At 42.7% G+C, this 20,928-nt stretch overlaps 1 protein-coding gene across 1 annotated transcript in view; it reads right to left on the bottom strand.

Annotated features, from left to right (window-relative positions):
* Nucleotides 1-20,928, bottom strand: part of TLN1 (talin 1) — a 3,443,760-nt gene that overhangs the window by 1,444,135 nt on the left and 1,978,697 nt on the right. The window contains exons 27-28 of the mRNA XM_044078439.1: nucleotides 18,288-18,401; nucleotides 2,162-2,296 (exon numbers count right to left, since the gene is read on the bottom strand). Coding sequence (XP_043934374.1) covers nucleotides 2,162-2,296; nucleotides 18,288-18,401 — 249 coding nt within the window. The remainder of the gene's footprint in view (nucleotides 1-2,161; nucleotides 2,297-18,287; nucleotides 18,402-20,928) is intronic.

Raw genomic sequence — 20,928 nt, 5'->3', positions numbered from 1 at the left:
CTTTCTCAGCAGTCTGTAGGAGACTGAATACAGAGACAAAGCCTTTAGGTGAGGCGTGTACGACAGGGCAATCATGCCTTGAATTCGCCTGGTGAGAAACATTTGTGGGTTATCCAACTGTTGCAAATGTCTGGATAGATAAATTCCAAAGGAAGCACTGCATTTGATAACAGATCTGATAAGGGCTAAGTAGAATGGCACTATAACTTCCTTGGACCTGGATGCCATACCCTTACCTATAAGTTGGGCAACATACAATGATTTTCTTATCAGACTGCTCTGTGTGTGTGTGTGTGTGTGTGTGTGTGTGTGTGTGTGTGTGTGTGTGTGTGTGTGTTTGTGTGTCTTCCCAGATTCCTTACTACTGGGTTGACTCCCAGAGGTGTTTTATTGATGGAGTAATTAACTTGGGTTGACAGTTTCCCAAAGGGTATTATAATACAGTTTCTGGCATTATATTTTAGGCCATGGCTTTGGCACCAGTCATTTGTCTGTGTTAAACACTCTGACAAGATGTTGTTGGCTAGAGGTGGGGGAATCTATAATAGCTCCCAATTTTACAGAGGCTTTGAATGTTAGCTCTGGTTTCACAGACGTAGACGCCAAACAGCAGCAGCCCCAGCACGAAGCCCTGGGATACTTCACTAATGACAGGTTTCTTGGTGGAGTTGGTCTCACCAATCCTGACTTCTTAGGTCCTGTCTGTGAGCCAAACAGCAATTCAGCAGGTTATGTAAGAATTTATGCCTAGCTAAGAGAGCTGTCAAGAATACCTGAATGGAGTACCAAATGCCTTGGCTGGGTCAAGATACACAGTAAGCACTGTTTAACCCTCACTCATTGCTCATAAAACAGCGGAATTATAAGCCATTTCTCCTTTGTTAAACATCTTCTGAACTGCATCATCTAGTAAGACTCCCAACAAGAGAACTGCATCCTGTACTTCTGAATTACAGTTTTACTTATTATCCAATTTCAATTCATTCTCCTCCTGTTAGCTGCCCTTCTTGTTTTAGTCATAACACTGTCTTCCTCCAGCCACTGCTGCACCAGAAAGGCTGTCACTGAAAGGAGTAAGGGGAAGATCCCCTGTACCCTGACCAAATGTCTACTAATCATTATGAATGCCACCTTGGGGGTCTCCACTGGAGAGAGGTCTCTCTGGCCTAGAGGGATTAACCCAATCAAAGTTTAAGTAAAATAACAGAACACTAATCAAAGAGTAATATTCAGAAACATGCAAATAACTGATCTTCACAATAAAAATTATGGGTACTGGTTTAATCAGCGTGCAGTATTTACTGTTTGAACATGCATCTAACCCTTCTGACACCAATTTTAATAAAGGCCCACTACAGACTGTATGACACACCGCATCAACCTGAGAATTCAGGTGATAAAGTATGAACAAGCTTTAGTCATATCAACTTTGAATCTACCCAACTGACTACAGCTGATCAAACCTTTTTTGCCCATTTTTTTTATTACAAGATGCTGCACAAGAAAGCAACAGCTGTCTCAATACCTGAGAATTCTTTCTAACAGGCAAAACTACTATAATGCATCTGTACACAGTTCATAAATATATTGTGGCATGGGTGGCTTAAACACTGGGATGCATTTCCCCCGTTATCATTCCTCATATCATGTGGGTTTTTAATAAATTTTTTTTAAGTATACTCCCAAACAATTCTATTTCATCCATATGGATGTCCATACATTAACAGATATGCCTCCATACATGCAAAGTGTACATTGATCAAAGTCTATGGATTCAACTAGAAGCTGACCTATGATAAGACAGAATTCTAAGGGTCTATGCTCAATAAAAAAAAGTTTACAAAGGTTTTCATTAAGAAATGGCATATACAAAGAATGATGATGGGAATAAAAAACATAATATAAACCTTTCTGAGCTTTTCTGCAAAATCCAAGTGTCTGAATTCTCTGCCACTTTTTTTTCAATTCAGTTACTAATTTACTCCAGATCTACATAACCTGATTTTTAGTGTACAAAATCACAAACTATGGCTGCCACACACACTCTGCTGTTCACTATGCTATGGGGTAATTCAGCTATTTTCTAATGTGGTGGAAGGAAATGCATGCAAAGGAATGACATCAGCCCATACTTGCTCATGGTTTGGCAGTAAATTCTTACCTTCTGAGCAGCAGTGCGAAGTTCTGCTAAGGCAGTAGCCAGGTTCTTGGAACACTGACTGAGCTGCATAGCAGAAGCCTGGTCTGCGATTGTAGGAACAGCAGCTTTTGCAGCAGTCACCATTTTTGCACCAGGCTGGAAAGAAAACAAGACAGACTTAAAAAAAGTAATATTCTTTTCAGTTTTCTTTAGCAAAGTACAAGAAAAACAGAATTCTAGAAATTAAATTGAAGAAGCAGATTTATACATGAAAAACAAAATTAAACCAAATGATCCATATCAATAAGTAACTAGGCAGTGTTTCAGTTACAGAAAAACAGTACTGACTTTACAAGTAGTACAAAAATCAATACAGTAAAGCTGGCAGGAAAGTTTCATGGTAAGGTTCAAACTCAGTACTGTATTCCCCCTGCGTGGAAATGCATGAAATTAATGTTCCTGCAAAAATAGGAACATTAAAGTAGTCGTCATTTAAATCCAGAGTCATCATCTAAGCCCCTGGAAAAAAAATGGGGCAAAGATTTTTAACTCATTACATTTGAGGGACGCCTCCAGGTGCATCTGCAGTTAACTCCCACAAATGTCTGAGGTGTCAAATCTTGCTTGTTCAAATTTACATCAATAATTCCAAAACCATGCTATGTACAAGGTTTTAAAATACTTCATCTTAAAGCTTACACAATGGCAAACAACTGCATTAATTTACCTCTGTCTAGTGTAGATAAATGGATATGAACTGTTGTTTTATGATATTAATTTATATATAGATATAATGTTAACATTTTTCTAAATATTTCAACCAAGTTAACACAGACAGAACTCCTTAGCCTCATACCAAACCTCTCAGCTAGATGAATAAAATGCTGCTGACAGTGTGTGTGTAACTTGAGTGGTTGCTGAGATACTGTAAGCGCTTTACAAAATATTACAAATGTAATAGTTAATGTGTTTACTGTGACTTATAAAATTCAGTTTAAGACCAAGAACCTAAATAATACTACCACTATAAAAATAGTTTGTGCCGAATAGTTTCCCATTTATACTTCTTTCATAACCCCTATGGTTCAAGATATATGAACATTTGTTTGAAATGGCCATTAGCCTAGTACACACCTATGAACCTATGTGAGGAAAGAATTTGATTCTGTCAAAAGGCTTAGGCTCCGCTCATTGGAAGTTACAGCACCAACTTCCTGAGCTCCATTGCAGTGAATGAGTTAAATAACTGCCATTTTAAATTTCGGTACTAACAGAAATTTATCAAGTCTTAAACAGTCCAAAAGGGGTCCCCAGGTTCCTTCTTTCCTGGGAACTACAAAGAGATGTTAGTAAAACCTTGTGCCTGCCTCCCAGAAGGAATTGGCTGGATAGAGCTTTGATGCAACAGATCCTTTAAGTTAAGTGGAATTATTCCACTTTGCTTTTGGGGGGGGGGGGGTGATTTTCAAAAATTGAAGGGAGCATCTGTAGTATCAATTTGTTTTTGGTGATCTGCTCCCAGTGTTTGGAGGAGGAGAAGGCAGTTAAGTCTTTGTCCCAGGACAAGAAAAAAGGGATGGCACTGGGGTGGGTTCTGGAGTAGGAAGGGGACAGGACTTGATGAATACAGTCACAGCTGCTCACTGGGACAGGCTGGGTCCTTACGAGTCCCCCAGGTCTGAATTTCTGGAATGCTGGTCAGTTTACCTCTTTTTTTCAGACACCTGGACCTTTTTCCCTTGGTGGTTTAGTTTTTTTTCCAGCTTAGATTTATTTTATTTATTTTACATTTGCTTATTTTACATTTAACCGGGTTAGTCTGGCTGAGCTTTTGGCTCATTTTCAGCAGAGACCTGGGGAGAAAAGCTCCTCTGGACTAGAAAACAATTTATTAAATTTTAGTAACATAGTAGTAACAATCAGCTATAGGATCTTACAAGCAGAGAACTGGAGAGAAAAAAAAGCTCCTCAGGCAATTCAATAATGAATTGAAGTCCAAAGACATGCATCTGGAGCATTTCTCCCCGGGCCTCCGCTGAAAACAGGCTCTGTGGAACCTAGTCGGACATTCCCGGTCAACAAATGTTAAATAAATAAATAAATAAATAAAATAAAAAGAACTAGAGACTAATGGGATAGTCACAACTGTATCTAAGGGCATGATAATAGAATTATTTAATAGCCTTCATCCATTTCCCCTTTTTGTCTAGTCTCTCAAACAACTTCACTTCTGGGGAGGTCCAAAGAGATACTCCTGGTTTAGTGATGAATCTAGGATTTCTGATTTAAAATGTTCTGACAGGGGCCGAGTCCTTGGCCAGGTACGTCACCTTGTCATGGACTCTGTGCAGCTGTCCTGAAATGTGTATTCAATGCATCATAGCCACATTTTATTGAATGTCTGGACACACTGAAGCCTACACATTGCACAATTCCTGGATTTCCTTTCAAGTCTCCCCCTCTGTTTTGTATTGTATTTTTTCCTGTACTGACACAGAATGCATCTGAGCATATGAAACTGACAGTTCAGAGCACCCAAGGCCAGTGTGGCTGAGGTGTCAGTTTTCTTTCCAGATCAGTCAACCATTCTATTCTCCCTAACATTTGGCAAGGGATACTTGGATGCCTGCCCAGATGCTCCCTTGGAGGATCCCAGCAGGATACACCACTGGGTTCTTATACAGATGTTTGACAGACTCAAGCACCCTATAGAAGCAATCAGTATTCCTACTAGCAGGGGGAAGGGAAGCAGGTTGCAAGGATGTGTCAGCAAACACATCATCCAAGACTTCATAGAATGTAGATATATAATCAAGAGTATACGGGTAGGGAGGCTCAACAGCTTTCTATAGTTAGTTTGGGCATGGGAGAATTCCATGGCCTTAAAATTAAAGGAATCCTTCTTTCATCCTAGGAAGAGTATTTCCAAAGGATAAGTTCTCAAGGTGTGAGGCTTGAGGCTGACAAAAAAGGCATCTTCTGAGTCAGAGTCTACATACTGCTGAAGGAGAAAATGCTCTACACAGGCAAGTTTCTCATCACCCTCTGACTCCGAGGAATTTGAAGTGCCTAGAAGGGGGGTTGTTGTGTCCCTTTTTCTTTTCCCAGGGGAGGGTCGTGATAGAAGTTCCTTGTCTGGATGGGCTGTCTAGACTTCAAGAAGTCTATGAAGTCTTGCGCCAGCTTGATTAGGTCTTGTGGCAAGACCTGTGATGAGGAGGAAGGGACTCTGGCAGCACTGGATGGGGCAAACCTGTCTTTTAGGTTTAGGAGTACTGAAATTGGTGGGGGACAAGATCTCAGATCACAGGTGGGTGGACATGACCTCCATCTGATTACCAACTATGACAAAGAGGATACCACCCCTTACCCTCAAGTCACCAGCACCTGGATGCCAGAAGCATTAGCCTGCTTAGCAACTTTGGACCCAACTGACAGTCTGGTGTCGATGTGAGGACTAGGCCAAAGTCATGGCACTCTCTGGAATGGAAAGCACCAGGGGACTCTGGTAACAGGTATCTGACCAGGGGGTTGCAAAGTTGCCTCACCAGAGCTGGCAACCTTTAGACGCTGTAGAGAGTTGGATGTGGAGATGTCTTTGCTCTTCTGTACATCCTACTCCTGTTTGTCTTTTCATGTGTTTTGGACAAGAACCTGGGAACGAGTGGATACCAAAGTGTGAAGGCCTAGCCCAACATGAATCCAAATGCTGTTGGAGGGATTATGTTCCATGCTTAACCCTTTTGTTGTTAAACCTAGCAGAAAAGGAGAGCAATTAGGCAAGTTGGGCTGAGGCCTTAAACAGAACTGACAATAGAAATAGAAGTCTTTGCGGGGATTTTCTCCCATGTGAAAAGCAGTTGTTTTCTGAACAATCAACATCAAAAAACTATAAAGACTGGGAAATTATCCTTAATGAGGTACTTTTTGAATATTATGGTAATTCAAGCCAACTGATGGATTGGCAACACTCGAAAATGCAGTCATGTCCATCAAGTTAGAAGGCGAAAAAGAACTGAAGATGACATCAACCAATGTAACTTTATACAACAGACATCAGATGGTGAAGGGGAATCATAGGCTGGGAGGTGGCAAAAAACTCTGGTATTTACGGCAGCTGCATGCTTCTGCATAGCAAGAAGTTCCAATACTTAGTACTGCAATACTGACTGATGAATATCAACTGTTGTCTGGGTAAAAAGGGAGTTACGATTACTGCTGGAGTCTCCTCGTGGATCTTTAGAAGAACCCAGATTACAAACAAGGGAAAAAAGTAGGACATAACATCTCCATCGGTGAGAATGAAAAAGCATCTGTCTTCCAGGCGCATCTGTCTTCCAGGCTTTTGCGCAAGGAGACATGGAATAGAATTTCATTAACTGTTTGGTGTGAATGGACACAAATAGGTCTCCCTGAGAAATCTGGCTCCCTAAAGTTGAATCAATCCCTGGATGAAACTTCCACTCATGGGGGTACTGTGTGGTCCTACTCAGTTTGTCAGCTAAAATATTCTGCTCAGGCAGAATCTAAGTAATTTGAAGGGTCACAATGTGTCAAGTTGCTAGTGCCCAGTCTACCACAGCTAATCTGCAAAGGAGGTAGGATTTTTTACTCCTTGTTTAAGTACCACATCACTAATGTGTTATTAGTAGAGGGCCTGGAATCCAAAGATGGTTTAGAGATTTGAGAGCATTTATTAGTGCCATCACCTCTGTGACATTTGTCTTTTAATATGGCTTGCTTGTTGCCATAAATCCTGAACTTTCATCCCAATGAATAAAGCTCCCCAAGCAAAGTCTGAGGTAGCTGCGGTTACAAACTGAGTGGGGTCTGGAAAGAAAAAAAGTTAGACTTAGGTTGAAACACAGCTCATTTACCCATCAGAGTAAATCCCTTTTTACAAACTCAAGCAATGGAATCTGAAACGGCAGGTAGTGCTGGATCTAATTAACATTTAATTTCCTTGTGTGAAGTCAGGCCAAAAACAATCATGAGAAATGTAGAGGCCATGAAATCTAGAATCCTGAGGTATTCCAGTACAACTGGAGAATATTAGAAACTGTTGCTTGTAAAATTCCACTTTGTTCTGAAGAAAAGCCATCATGAGGTATGTATCCAGGGGACAGCTCAGAAACACTGCCTGTGAGAAAGAGTGACAGAATATTTCTTTACAATGTTCACCTGAAATCCCAGATGAATTAAAAATGTTTCTCAAAGTCAGATGGTCTTGACAACTAGTAAAAATACCTGAAAATAAGGTAGTAGTCTAAATATGGGAAAATGTGAATGCCCTGTGCAGTGGACTATTACAAGAGCCAGGCATTCTGTAAACATTCTGAGCTGTTGACAACCAAACAGATAAGGGAGAGAGCTGACAATGTAAACCAGATACAGAAAAAAAAAATGAGAGTCTGAAATATTTGATAATTTAAATGTGATGATAAACATATTTTAAATTCAGAGTTACTAAAAATTGAGAGGTAGAATGAGAAGCGAGATACTATACATAAAGAGGAAAACTCGTAGGAAGCAATCCAGTGGAATTTATTGTGTGTGTGTGTGTGTGGGGGGGGGGGGTGCAGAAGGGATGGTAGATGATGTAAGATTAGGAGAGAATTAGAGAATATTATCAATGTCCTTGGTGGGGGGAGGGGGATCACAGAAAGATATTAGAGATGTATTTAGTACATAATTCTTAGTGCTAAGATAGTCGAAGACCTTACCTTACAGTTGCATTTTGAAGTAGTTGGCCTTGAATTCCTAACAAGTTTGAGGAATTTACCAATATTAAACACTTTATGAAAAATAAATGGGCAACCATTTGAAATGTCATGACTTGCTTTTAGCGAGTCCCATAATGCTGCATCTGAATGGCTGAAAAAAGGACTTACATATACTAAGTCCAAGATGGACATTAATCAGCGGTATGGCAATGGAGGAGTTGGAGTGTGTGTATACATACATATACACACGTATATATATATATATATATATATATATATATATATATATATATCAAATACATTACATATATAAAATATATTGCATATATATTATATAAAATACATTTTATGTACACACACACACACACATATATATATATATATATATATATATACACATATATATATATATATATATATATATATATATACACACACAAACACACACACACAATATACAAGATACATTTTATATATATATATAATATATGTAGTGCTTGTGTGTTATATGGCCAGTGGTATGGCGGTAGCGTTGTTACCTCACAGTAAGAGGTTCTCCCATTCGATTCTCAGAGTGGCTTGGGAGTGCCTTCTGTGTGGTGTCTGCATGTCCTCCCCGCACATTCTTGACGGAAAAGCTGACAGAACAGTAAGCTTGAATAAAACAGCCAATGTCATCACAGTTACGTAATGTAAACTTAGACACAATTTTAAGAATTACAAGTGTACAGAACAGCCAACTCTGCAGTAAAGGAGAATAAAGACTAGACAATGATCCAGGCAGCTAGGGTAATGACTAGCTGCTTGGGCAATGAAGAAGGTGGTGCGGGTGAGTGAAATGATGAGTCTATGCCCGCTTGCCTCTCTCACATGGACAGTTTGTGTGATGCTCATTGCTGGATTCTCCAAAGACCACCACAGAATATGTTGGTGCTTAACTTTGGAGGGGGCATGGCTGATAAGGATAACATCATTCAATGAAAAGAGAGAGACCTCCAAGTCCATGTTTGCATATCTACCTCCCGAATGTCCACAAGTATGCAGAGAAGTATAGGACTGTGTAAAAAAAAAAAAAAAAAAACCCTAATCAGTATGGTTGATGAAACCATTGCCAGGTAGCTCACCTCCTAGCCTTATGGAAACCGATGTGTAGTAGTGTTCACACTCCCAAGAGGCCAACTAAGTGCCTTCATGAAAGGTTCATCAGTCAAAAGAGGACTGCAACAAAAAGAACCCAAACAACAATACAGTGGATAGGTTTAAAAACATGTTCAAGGGTTTTGCATTACTTTTTCCAGGGGGAAAACTCCTGACTACAATGCACACAATGTGTTTTCCTCCCAAACAAAACAAGCTCAAAACAAAGTGTGCAGACTGCATTTAAAAGTGCTAAACATACCCTTCAGAAAGGCACTGCATGCCATTAACACACAGACAAATTTTCAGAGAGCTCAGGATAAGGAAGCTAAGTGTTGTACAAGCTACAGCATTGCAGAGAAACAGTTAAGCAATGCCTGCTACTGTGTTATTAAAGTCCAGAAACTAGACAGCCAGTTTCTACAATTACATATGTGCTGGTTCTTGGCACATGCTCAAATATTGCTCTTCAATGCTCTAACAAGGTGAAAGGAAGAGACCTCGCCCTGTTTCACTTCCAGAAGGGAAATTCTCTGCAGACTGAACTTTAGCTGCTCTAACTCACTTAAAAGCATGGGACAGACAAAAATATATACTTGCCATAATGCTAGCTCTGAGGGACTGCGTGCATCGTCACTGACAGGATTTAGGGACACCCAAGCCATAGAAGCAGGGCATCTGCTCACTCAAATCTAGCATTACAAGTTCTTAACTTGATCTATGGTAGTGGGTAGGCCATAGGCAGAACAAACACTTAAGATGGCTATTTTTATGTGGAATTTGTCTTCCACACTGGCATTTGCATTTTTTGAATGACATGAACCCTACCACGAAGCAGCAAAAAACAAGATTTCCCCAACGGGGGGGGCACTTATCTGAGTAATTCGCTGGAACACAGCTAATGGCTCGGCAAGCAGAAACACATTCAAAGGTAGCATTTGGACTGGTGACAGAGAAGTTCTGAGGTAGGCGTGTGAGTACATCACTTTTATGGCTGACATAAAAAAAAAAAAAGTGTGATGCACCATGCACCCTACAGTAGTGAAAAACTTTTGTATACTGGTCGATGTCAGGTCACCCACGGTATGGTATACTCCCTCATATTAAGAATTCTGCCACAGATGAGTAGGAGGACATCTTTCATACATGACATGACTGGTTAAGTCCTCAGTCAGAGGCTAGACAAAATCACTAGCCACTCTCCTACTTCAAGGGAGCATAATCCTAACAACTGTAGGCCAGGTTTTAGAGATCACATCCAGCTTATGCTATCCTGCAAAAATATATGAAGTCCACATAGCTGCCACACAAATGTCTACTGACGCATAACCAGAATAAAAACAGAGTAACAAACACGGCTATGGAAAATACACCAAAAAGTTTTTATTATAACTTAGTAAGCACTTTCGTGTTGACCTCAACGTTTCATCAGACAGAGACAAAGTCTAATGAAGCATCGAGGTCAACTCGAAAGCACTAAGTTATAATAAAAGCTTTTTGGTGTATTTTACACAGCCGTGTTTGTTGTCACTCAGCTTTTATTCCGGTTTTGTCTTTTGCATACAGGTGTGACAACTTTATCCCAGCTGTGCGCTTGTTTTTGACACTCTGGGTCTACTGCTGCACAATGATGTCATGAGGCTCACTACCAACAGCTGATTGGCCTAATGTGCCCTATTCTAGGAATTGGCATTATGAAATGTTTGCCCGTTCCTTATACATCTGCATTGATTGCAATTAAGTAATTAGCACGGGACCAGTCTGGCAACCCAGTTTACTAACACAAATAAATTGTAATGTGGTAAAGAACTAAAACAAGCTTATCAGCTGAAGACACAGCTGAGTTCATAACCTCTTTCGAGCTAACAGAAAACTACCAAAGAAGGATGCACTTATCTTTTCTTCAAAATCTAATTTGTAAAACTCAAGAACTGTCTTACAATCTCATCCATAACCAAACTGTGTATTACTCACAGGGAAGCTTTCAGGTCCTGTGAACTTACCCAGGTTTAATTTGGAAAACTATACTCCTACAACTTTGCCACTGTAAAGGGAGCTTACCACTGAAAGCCATCCTTTCTACACTATCAACAACTCAGAAGATGCTCTCCACCAAACAGATGCAGAATAGGGCACCACCTTCTCTACTAATCCCACCTTAAAAACATCCCACTGTACTGCAAAGACCATGTTTCTAGTCTCCACCTGGACCACCATCACCCACATCACACTTCTCCTACATCCATTACCGAACATTGTTCTGTCGCTAAGTGAGCATGACAACAAAATATTACAGGTAACATTACCATGGTAAGTCCAATACAAGTGTCTAGTCTAAACAGAAACTATTACAGACTGAATGGGATGCATACACATCACTGGGAGAACCATACTCCTGTGGACATTATTCCCTTGCACTGAAAAAAACTCTCTCCAAACGAGGTAACCCCCCCCCCCTTTTCTAGGGACACACTGCACACCTGACAGTTCCATTATCACATTACAACTTTGTGTCAACTAATATGTATGCTATCAGTCCACAAAATACATAAAAGACAGAGGGAGAGAATTAGCTCTAACCTAAGGGTCCACTGGTTGAAGACCATCTTCACTCTGCATCTTATTTACAAATATGCAGTGAACTTGGGAGTTAACTTAATAAATTAGGTGGGACAAGGGTACCTCCTATTGCAAAGCCCTCCACACACAAAACAAAACACAAATTCAACAATGTGCCTATTCAGAGTGCTGGAAAGTCTTCACAAGACTGACTAAGAAGTCATGTACTAACCATAACGTTCCATGTTGGTAGTCCATCTCACCCTTCATTTTTACATATGGGTTCGGAGCTGATCCTTGGTTCCGACTCGGCCGATTTACAAGCTGGAAGACTTCTGGTTGGCTCATGGCTAAGCAGGTATCCCATAGTGCACCAGTACAATCCCCAGATCTTGTTTACTGCTCACTAGAATAACAACCATAAAAACAACCAATACTAAAGGGTCTCCAACCAAGGGCAACCAAAATATTACTTCCAGATCTTCCAGGATGGGGGCAGGAGGGCAGATTGGTAAAAATGAAGGGCGAGATGGACTACCAACATGGAACGTTATGGTGACTACATAACTTCTTAATGTTAGGTAGTCCGATCACACCTTTATTTTTACATATGGGACAGCATCCCTAGTGCCTTATTCTTGGGTGGCTCATTGGAAAATACTTGAGCAACATGGAGCCAAAGGATGCTCTACCCCTGGATGCCAAATCTAATTTGTAATGTGTAATAAAGTGTGAGGGGTAGCCTCCTTAGCTGCTGCACAAATATTAAGTGGTACCCTGGCTTGAAAGGCTGCAGAGGTAGACAACGACCTGGTAGAATGAGCCTTGATCCTGTAGGGTAAAGGTTTGCCCTCCGAACTATTGTTAAAGGCTATATAACTGGAAATCCTATTAGATAGTGTCACTTTAGAAACTGGTAAGCCCAATCTAGAGTCAGAAAAGGAAATGAATAATTGATCTGATTTCCTGAAAGCCTTAGTCCACTATAGATAAAAACATAGTTGTCTATGGACGTCTAGCTGATGAAAACGGTACTCAGCTGCATTACAGTGATTAGGGAAGAAAACTGGGAGTTCTACTGATTGGTTTAAGGTAGCATTAGAACAAACTTTGGGTACAAAGGAAGGATTAGTACGTAATGACACGCTGTCTTTGTGAAAAATCAAATACGGTGGCTTAATAGACAAGGCCTGTAGCTCTGATACCCATCTAGCTGATGTGATAGCTATCAAAAACAAGGTCTTCCAAGACAAAAATTTTAGAGAAGATGAGTGGGAAGGTTCAAAAATGGGGAGAAGTCAATTTGGACAACACAAAATTTAAATCCCAAGTAGCCACTGGTTCTTGCAGAGGTGGTCTCAATAGAGTGTCCCCTTTCAAAATGGTCTTGCATAGCTTATGAGACATGAAATTTGTTCTGGAAAACCTAAGTGAAAATGAGAAATCGCCGCCAATTGGACTCTTGATAGCGGCAGCGGCAGATCCTTGCTGAAAAAGCTCAGACAGAAAATCCAGAATCACAGGGATAAAAGCAGTGTATGGATCTACATTCATTCTCTGTGCCCAAATAGAACATCTTTTCCACTTACTGCCATACAGCCTCCTAGATGAAGGTTTATGAGAGGACATAAGAATATGTAACACTGAGAATGATACATCAAGAAGCCTGACTATGGATGGAACTGGAGCAGCCACGCTGTCAAGTTTGAGGGTGTGGATTGAGGGGTGTAGCGAACCAGACATGTGAGTCAATAGATCTGGAGCTGGGTCCAGAATCCAAGGATCGTCCAGGAGGAGAGGCTCGAGGAAGGGGAACCAGACCTGATGAGGCCAGTAAGGAGCAATGAGGATCAACTTGGTTCCCAGCCAACTGGCTTTCTGAATCACTTTGGAAATGAGAGGGATTGGAGGAAAAGCATACAGAAGTCCCATGGGCCAATTGTGAGCCAGAGTGTCTCTGGGAGACCCCCCAGAGGGGGAATGAGGGGAAAAATAGCTGCTGCATTTGGTATTGACTGGGCTGGCAAAAAGGTCGCAGCAAGGCTGTACTCATTTCTGAAAATCTGATCCACTGTTTCCCATTTCAGAGACCACTCGTGAGCCATTAGGATTGCCCAGCTGAGCTTGTCGGCTATCACATTGGTCGTCCCAGGAATGTGCATTGCAACCAGAAAGTGCTGGGAAGAAATCGCCCATTCCCAAACTCGCATGGCCTCTCGACAGAGTGGGTAAGATCTGGTACCGCCCTGTTTGTTGATATACCAAACCACCGACATGTTGTCTGACTATCACAATTGTCCCTAGAGGAAAAAGGTCTTGAAGTGCTTGCAACGCCAGAAGCACCACCCTCATCTCCAGAACACTGACATGCAGATGAGCCTCGTGTTCTTGCCATGTGCCTTGGACAGTCCTGTCTAGATAATGCCCCCCCCCCCCCACCAGATCTGGGAGTCGTCCGTGGTCACAGTGGCAACGGGTTGGGCCGGAACAAAGGGGGCACCCGTGATCAGTTGATTGGGAGCTATCCACCAATGAAGGTCCTCCTTGCATGATTCCGTCAGCAGGATAGGATGACTCAGTGAAAAGATGGAAGACAGAAGCCACTGGAAAATTCTCATGAGCAACCTGGCTAATGGCACCAATAGAATTTTGGAAGCCATAATCCCGAGGAAATGAAGAACCCACTTCACTTTGACTTTTCGCAACGGGAGAAAAAGTTGAACTTGGGAGATTAAATTCTATGCCCTTTCGGCGGGGAGGCGAGCTGTCATGTTCACTGTGTCTACCTCTGCGCCTATAAAAATCACAGATTAAAGGGGAAATAATGCAGATTTCTCCCAATTTATGGAGATCCCTAACTGAGCACAAAGTTGAATCGTGGCATCACGGTTTTGGAGGAGATGCCTGGTGGGGGTGGTCAGGAGCCAGTCCAGATACAGAAACACCTGAAATCCCCGACGTCTCAGGTGAGCTGTCACTGTTGCCATGCATTTGTTGAACACCCTGGGGGCTGTGGTGAGACCAAAGGGCACAGCGGGAAACTGATAGTGACTGGCTCACAGCCAGAAGCATAGATGGCTTCTGGACACCTTGTCCATTTTTATGTGGTAGTAGGCGTCCTGAAGATCCAGAGAGCACATCCAAAAGTATTTCCCTAACAACAGGAGTATAGACTGCAATGTTACCATCCGAAACATGTCCTTCTTCGCTGATTAGTTAAATCTGCTGAGGTCCAATATTGGCCTCCGATCTCCGGGTCGTTTTGGAACTAAAAAGAATCTGGAGACTTTCTAAGAGCAACTTGTTGATCTCCACATTTGCCTGATCCCTGTAATTGGATGGTACATCTGGGATCCTTTTGGGAACAAACGGTGATAGGGAAAAGGGTATGATATAGCCTCTGGTAACAACTTTTGTACCCACTTGTCTTGGGTGATATTTAGCCAGGCTTCTTGGTACGAAGAAATGTGACCCCCGACCGGCCCCAGAGAAGCGCAGTCGGGCTCCACATCAGGAGTGCTGATAAGGCCATCCTCGAAATGAATCATGGCCTTGTTGGTAGTGTATACCGCCCCTGCCTCTAGGGCAATGTCTGCCATTTCCTCCTCCTCTGCCTCTGAAGGAGGATTCACCCTGTGTGTCAGGAAAGACCCTCTGGGACTTCTTGAACCACATTTTACCAGCCCCTTTGGCCCTTGGGGTATGGTCTGGAAGGGACAGTAAAACGCACTCCCACGGCAGAGAGTGTCTTTCCTTCTTGCTCACACCGAGTGAGTGCATCCTTCACCTTGGAACCAAACAATGAAGAACCATCAAACGGGGCGTTGGTGAAAGAAGACTTGAACGGTTCCGCAAAATTACGTAAGTGCATCCAGGAGTGGCGCCACAAAAGCAACTCCGGAACTCGCTCTGTTTGCAGCATAAGAGATAAGTCACATGGAGGAGTTAACCACAGAATTTAAGTTGGACAACTGAGTAGAAATCTTGTGAGGAACTCCCTCAGTACACGCACCTTGCATGGAATCTCCTAACTCCTTGAGGAGATCCCTCTGCAACCTCATGAAGTGCGTGAGATAGTTCAGCGATCGAAGGGTAAAGACCGCTGAACTAAAAATATGCTTCCCAAATCTATCCATCTGGCGAGACTCCTTGTTTGGCGGATGAACATATGAAGTCTCTGCTAACTCCTCCTTCGTGGTAGCCGCCACCACCATGGTATCTACGGGAATGCCCCTTGGACAAGAACTCTTTACCAAGGAGAGGCAGACAAGAACTTATTTGGTCTCCTGGGGACCGACTCCACGGTGTCAGGAGTATACCACACCTTTTGACTAACTAGATCCATCAGTTCGTCAAAAGGTGGAGGACACCCAAGTGGCAGAAGGTTGAGACCCGAAACCCTTCATGAACACAGACTCCTCATCAGAAGGGTCAACAGTGGGCCAGTCGTACCTCTGCCTAAGGATCTCTAAAATGTCCACAAAGGAGACATCATCAGAGGACTTGGGGGACCCTTCCGACTCCTCAAGGTCAGTGTCCAATGTCAAGGACTCATCCTGGGAGTCAAGTTTCCTCTTACATAACACCTCTTCCGGGGGGGCTCCTCAGAAGGATATTCCGGGGAAGCCTTGGAAGAGTGGGGGCCACCAGCCGATGGCTCCTGAGGCTGCAGGTCTCTGCTGTCTCCAGAGAGAGTAGGGGCAGAGGCTGAAGTGGGTGCTCTCGGGGTAAGAGTGCTGGTGCCACTGGTAGGAGCTGGACAATGAGACAGCACGCTCCTCCTCATCTCAAACACCGACCTCTCTGGCCCCGAAGACCTCCCCCGCTTCAAAGAGACGAGGGTCGGCGCAGGAGCCACAGCTTTCGGCTCCGAGATAGATGCAGGGTCTGAGCTCACCTTGGCTGAAGCACCGAGAGGAAGGCTCAGAACCAAAGAAGACTGATTCCAACCCTCCCTGTCGGTGCCGAAAGGAGAGCTTCGGCCCCTGGACACGACGGACGGTACCGAGAGTGTCGTAGGTGAACCCGGCTCCAAGACAGCAACAAGGTGAGTTGGAGCCAGCATTTCCTCCGTTGGCACCAAGCACTCCAGCTCCAAAAGGCCAGTATGGCTGAGGAGGAATAGCAGACAAGGGCAAAGCTGGGCCAAGGGGCTCCGGAACAGAATGGGTCGGAGCCAACAATAACTTTAAGGCAGACTACTTCAGGAGTCTCAGCACTACCCTCTCCACATCACCTTCCGAAAGGCTCCTGAAGACCTGGAAGATACAGTTGGGGATCTTGACCTGGGGGGCAGTGGAGACTTAATTGTTACGGAAACCGGTAGGGAGCTTACAGACCGGCTCAGAGTAGCAGAGTCAACTGCTGTATCAATAGGTTCAGAGATCGGTTCCGAAACACCTGTAACCGACTCTGACACCACCATGATGCTGATGCTGTCCTTCATCTCCAAAGGCTGAGGAGTCAGATTTGGATTGTTTCAACTGTTTAGAAGGTGGCTCCAAGACACCAGTCGGTGCAGGAGAAGGCCTTTTTGAGGATTTTGATTTCCCAGACTTAGAGGAAGCCGAAGAACTGGATAGTGCTTCCTCAAAGCATGGTTTCAATAGACCCTTGAGTATGAGTTTGTTCTTTCTCTCCTGTAACACTCTAGGAGAGAAAGTATGGCAGAACAAACATGACTCCTGTAAGTGGATGGCCCCTAGGCAGTAGACACAGCTACTGTGGCCATCCGTTAAGGACATCTTTTGGGAGCATTTCATGCACTTTTTGAACCCCGAGGGTTTCCTTAGACATATTACACACACACACACACAACCCACAGAGATTGAAAAGAGAAAAAGGACGATGACTAGGTCCTCTAACTAAAACGGGCCTAGCCCTAAGAAGGAGTTACACGAGGGCAAGGTCCTCTAACTTAAACGGGCCTAGTCCGGTGTAGTGAAACAAGGTCTTCTACCTTAAACAGACCAGAAAGGAAAGCCCATGCACACAAGATAAACTGTAAATGACGCAATCAATTTCTATATTCCTAAAAAAAAAAAAAAAGGTATTATACTTGCAATCCTAGTAAATTCATGAGTGGATACCCGCCAAAACAGAACAACAGACAAGACAACAGGAGAGCCCCTGTTGACTAAGAGCGGAAAACCACCAAAACTCTACTTAATCAAAAAATGCACAACGGCGCCTAAATCTAACTGGCACACAGGATACCAATAACAACACGTAAACTAAGTTGCATTCAAAATGGGCAAGCAATACAATGGCCTAATATATTAACACTAAATATACAATAAAGGTTCTAATAAAGCATTGAATACGCTAGGATAAAAAGAATTTTGAAAAACTTAGCCAGAGCCAAGAGAAGCACAACCGAACTCGTCGATGCGGCAAACGAGACCTGGGGATTGTACTGGTGCACCATGGGATACCTGCTTAGCCACGAGCCAACCAGAAGTCTTCCAGCTTGTAAATCGGCCAAGTTGGAGCTCCGAACCCTTATGTAAAAATGAAGGTGAGATCGGACTACCTAACATCTATAGTTTCTTATCAGCAAACCAAAATACTACTACTAGTGACGATGGTTACATAATAAGGACCGTCACTGCCAGTTGCTCTCTTACTCAACCTTAAAATAACCTGCCCTAAACTGAGGGAGCATAAAGGCAAGCAAAACATATGGAAGTACTACTGTCATAATCAGTGGTATATATTGGTACACATACCTGCAGGAAATTCTGACTGGCACTTATCAGAGCCAGCTGAGCACTTGGACTGTCAGGCTGGGATTGACTTCCACGGACACCTTGAACCAATGAAGGGATCTGATCTGCAACCACCTGCAAGAAACAAGCAAAATAACATTAATTTTAATTAACACTATTACTTACTATGGATTGTAGTTGGTTGACTGGGCTAGTTGGCTGATTCAGAAATCCATTTAAGCCACTACCCAGGAGGCACAACACTGTTGCAGAAATACTTAACATAGAAACACTACACTAGAGTTCCAAAAGACCATTCAAGAGCGAGCAAAAATGTTACTTTGGTTGTAAGCATTCTATGAAAGGGTTCACAAAGTCCTACAGCTACATCTGAAATTTAGCGTGAAAGATATAAACAAACTCAGTACATTAATATAAAATATTACATATACTATTAACAGAGACTGGCACAGATAACCAAGCTTAAATTCCATTAAAAAACACAAAAAAGGGTGTAGGGGAAGCAAAGTACAGTTTGTGTACACTTACCATAAATGTAGATGTTCAAGTGTATTCACTGTTGCAGTCATTACATTTGGGTAATCTGCTGGCAGGTTGCTCTCAGTTGGCCTGAATTCCAAAGTCTTAGGTCCTGCGTCGGTTGCTGTCTTCTCTTCCATGACGTCAGGTCGTCAGGGGAATAAAACATGCAGCCGACGCCATTTTCTTTAGTCTTTCTTGCCCCTGATGTCAGGTGCCCCCATAAAGGTAGCAATATTATATATATTTACATAAATACATGCATCAATATAAACTTTACCTTCATCTACAAGCAAATACAATACATAGGTTGTAGAAGATAGAGAAGGAAAGAAACTGTAGAATGACAGGGGGATGGTGGGAGGGTAACCTAGACTGCAACAGTGAATACACTCGAACATCTACATTTATGGTAAGTGTACACAACTGTACTATGTTCTTCGTGTTTCACTTTTGCAGTCATTACATTTGGGTAGAATCCCAAAGCTATGGTTGGGAGGCTGGAGCTAAACAGCATTAGGTGCGGCTATAAGGCCCTGCAGCACTGCAGTGGCAAAGCCTGCCCTGGACTTAGAGTAGAGAGGCAAATGGTAATGCTTTGTAAAGGTGGAACAGTACTCCAAGTAGCAGCCTCTAGAATGTCCTTGGTTGGTACTCCTCTGAAAAAAGCTGCTGAAGTAGCTGCAGCTCTGTTGGAGTGAGACATAATGCCCTTGGGCACAGGTTTGCCATGGTGTAAGTAGCAGAAACGTATGCAATGGCTTATCCACTTTGAAATTGTCTGCTTTGAAATTGCCTTTCCTTCTGATCCTGCAGCATATGACACTAGTAATTGCTCAGTTTTTCTTAGAGCTTTAGTCCTGCTCAAGTAGAATCTTAGCTGTCTGTGTACGTCCAAGGAATGCAGAATTCTCACCCCTTTGTTCTGCGGTTTTGGATAAAAAGTTGGCAGATGAATTGTTTGGTTAAGAGCCACACTGATAATGACCTTAGGCATAAAAGTAGGACTTGTCCTCAGAGACACCCTGTCTGGATAAAATATGATGAAATGCTCTACAGCCATGAGGGCCTGTAGCTCTGAAACTCTTCTGGCTAAAGTAATTGCTAGTAGCAGCACTGTCTTCCATTATAAGAACTTTATATCAGCGGTAGAAGCTGGTTCAAATGGAGGCAGAGTGAGCTTTTCCAACACATAATTGAGGTCCCATGGAGGTAATGGTGATCTTCTAGGAGGCCTTAAATTTTTGGCTCCTCTAAGATGCTGCTTTAGTAAAGGATAAGAAACGATTGGTGGCTCTGTATTGTAATGAGCTGAAATGGCAGAGGCATGGATTTTGATCGATAAGAAAGATAGCCCCTTGTCAAGCATCCCAGTTAAGTATTGTAATATCTAAGGAATATGTGGTTCTCCTGCATCAGTTCCTTGTGCTTGATTCCAAGCACAGAACCTCTTCCATTTGTCAGCATATGATTTTCTAGTACTAGGCCTTCTGGCTTTCAAAATGACATCCATCACAGCTTTACTGAGAGGTGTCACTTGAATGATTACAGGATTAGCCATGCTGCCAGGTTCAGAGTCTGTAGCTGATTGCGCAGGATCTGATGGTTTTGCTGGGACAGAAGTTGTGGTTTTTGAGGCAAGGTCCAAGCTGGGTATTGAGACAAGTTCCTTAGGATTGGGTACCAGTATTGGTGGGGCCAGTCCGGGGCAATTAATATCATCTTTGGCTTCTCTTGTCTGACTTTCAAGAGGACCTTGGGTAGAAGAGGCAGAGGAGGAAAGGTGTAAACTGAGTCCTTGTGCAGAATCTTTTCAGTTGATAATTTTGAGGAGAGGCAAAAAGATCTATGTCTGGGCTCCCCCATTTCTCTGTTTTCATGCTGAAGACTTGTGGATTTAGTTTCCACTCGTGAGGATCCATAAGGTTTCTGCTTAAATCATATGCCAGAGTGTTTTGTTTTCCTGGCAGGAATTGAGCTTGAAAATGTATTTGGTAGGTCAAAGCTGTGTGCCACAGTGCCATGGCTAATCTGGAAAGGGGGTATGAGTGTGTGCCCCCTTGCTTGTTTATATACCACATGACTGTGGTGTTGTCCATCTATCAGTAGTTGTCCTGGATGA

The sequence above is a fragment of the Protopterus annectens genome, chromosome 1.part1 (assembly GCF_019279795.1).
Source record: "Protopterus annectens isolate FY-2018-M chromosome 1.part1, PAN1.0, whole genome shotgun sequence".
NCBI lineage: Eukaryota > Metazoa > Chordata > Ceratodontiformes > Protopteridae > Protopterus > Protopterus annectens.
This window is presented reverse-complemented; position numbering and strand designations above follow the sequence as displayed.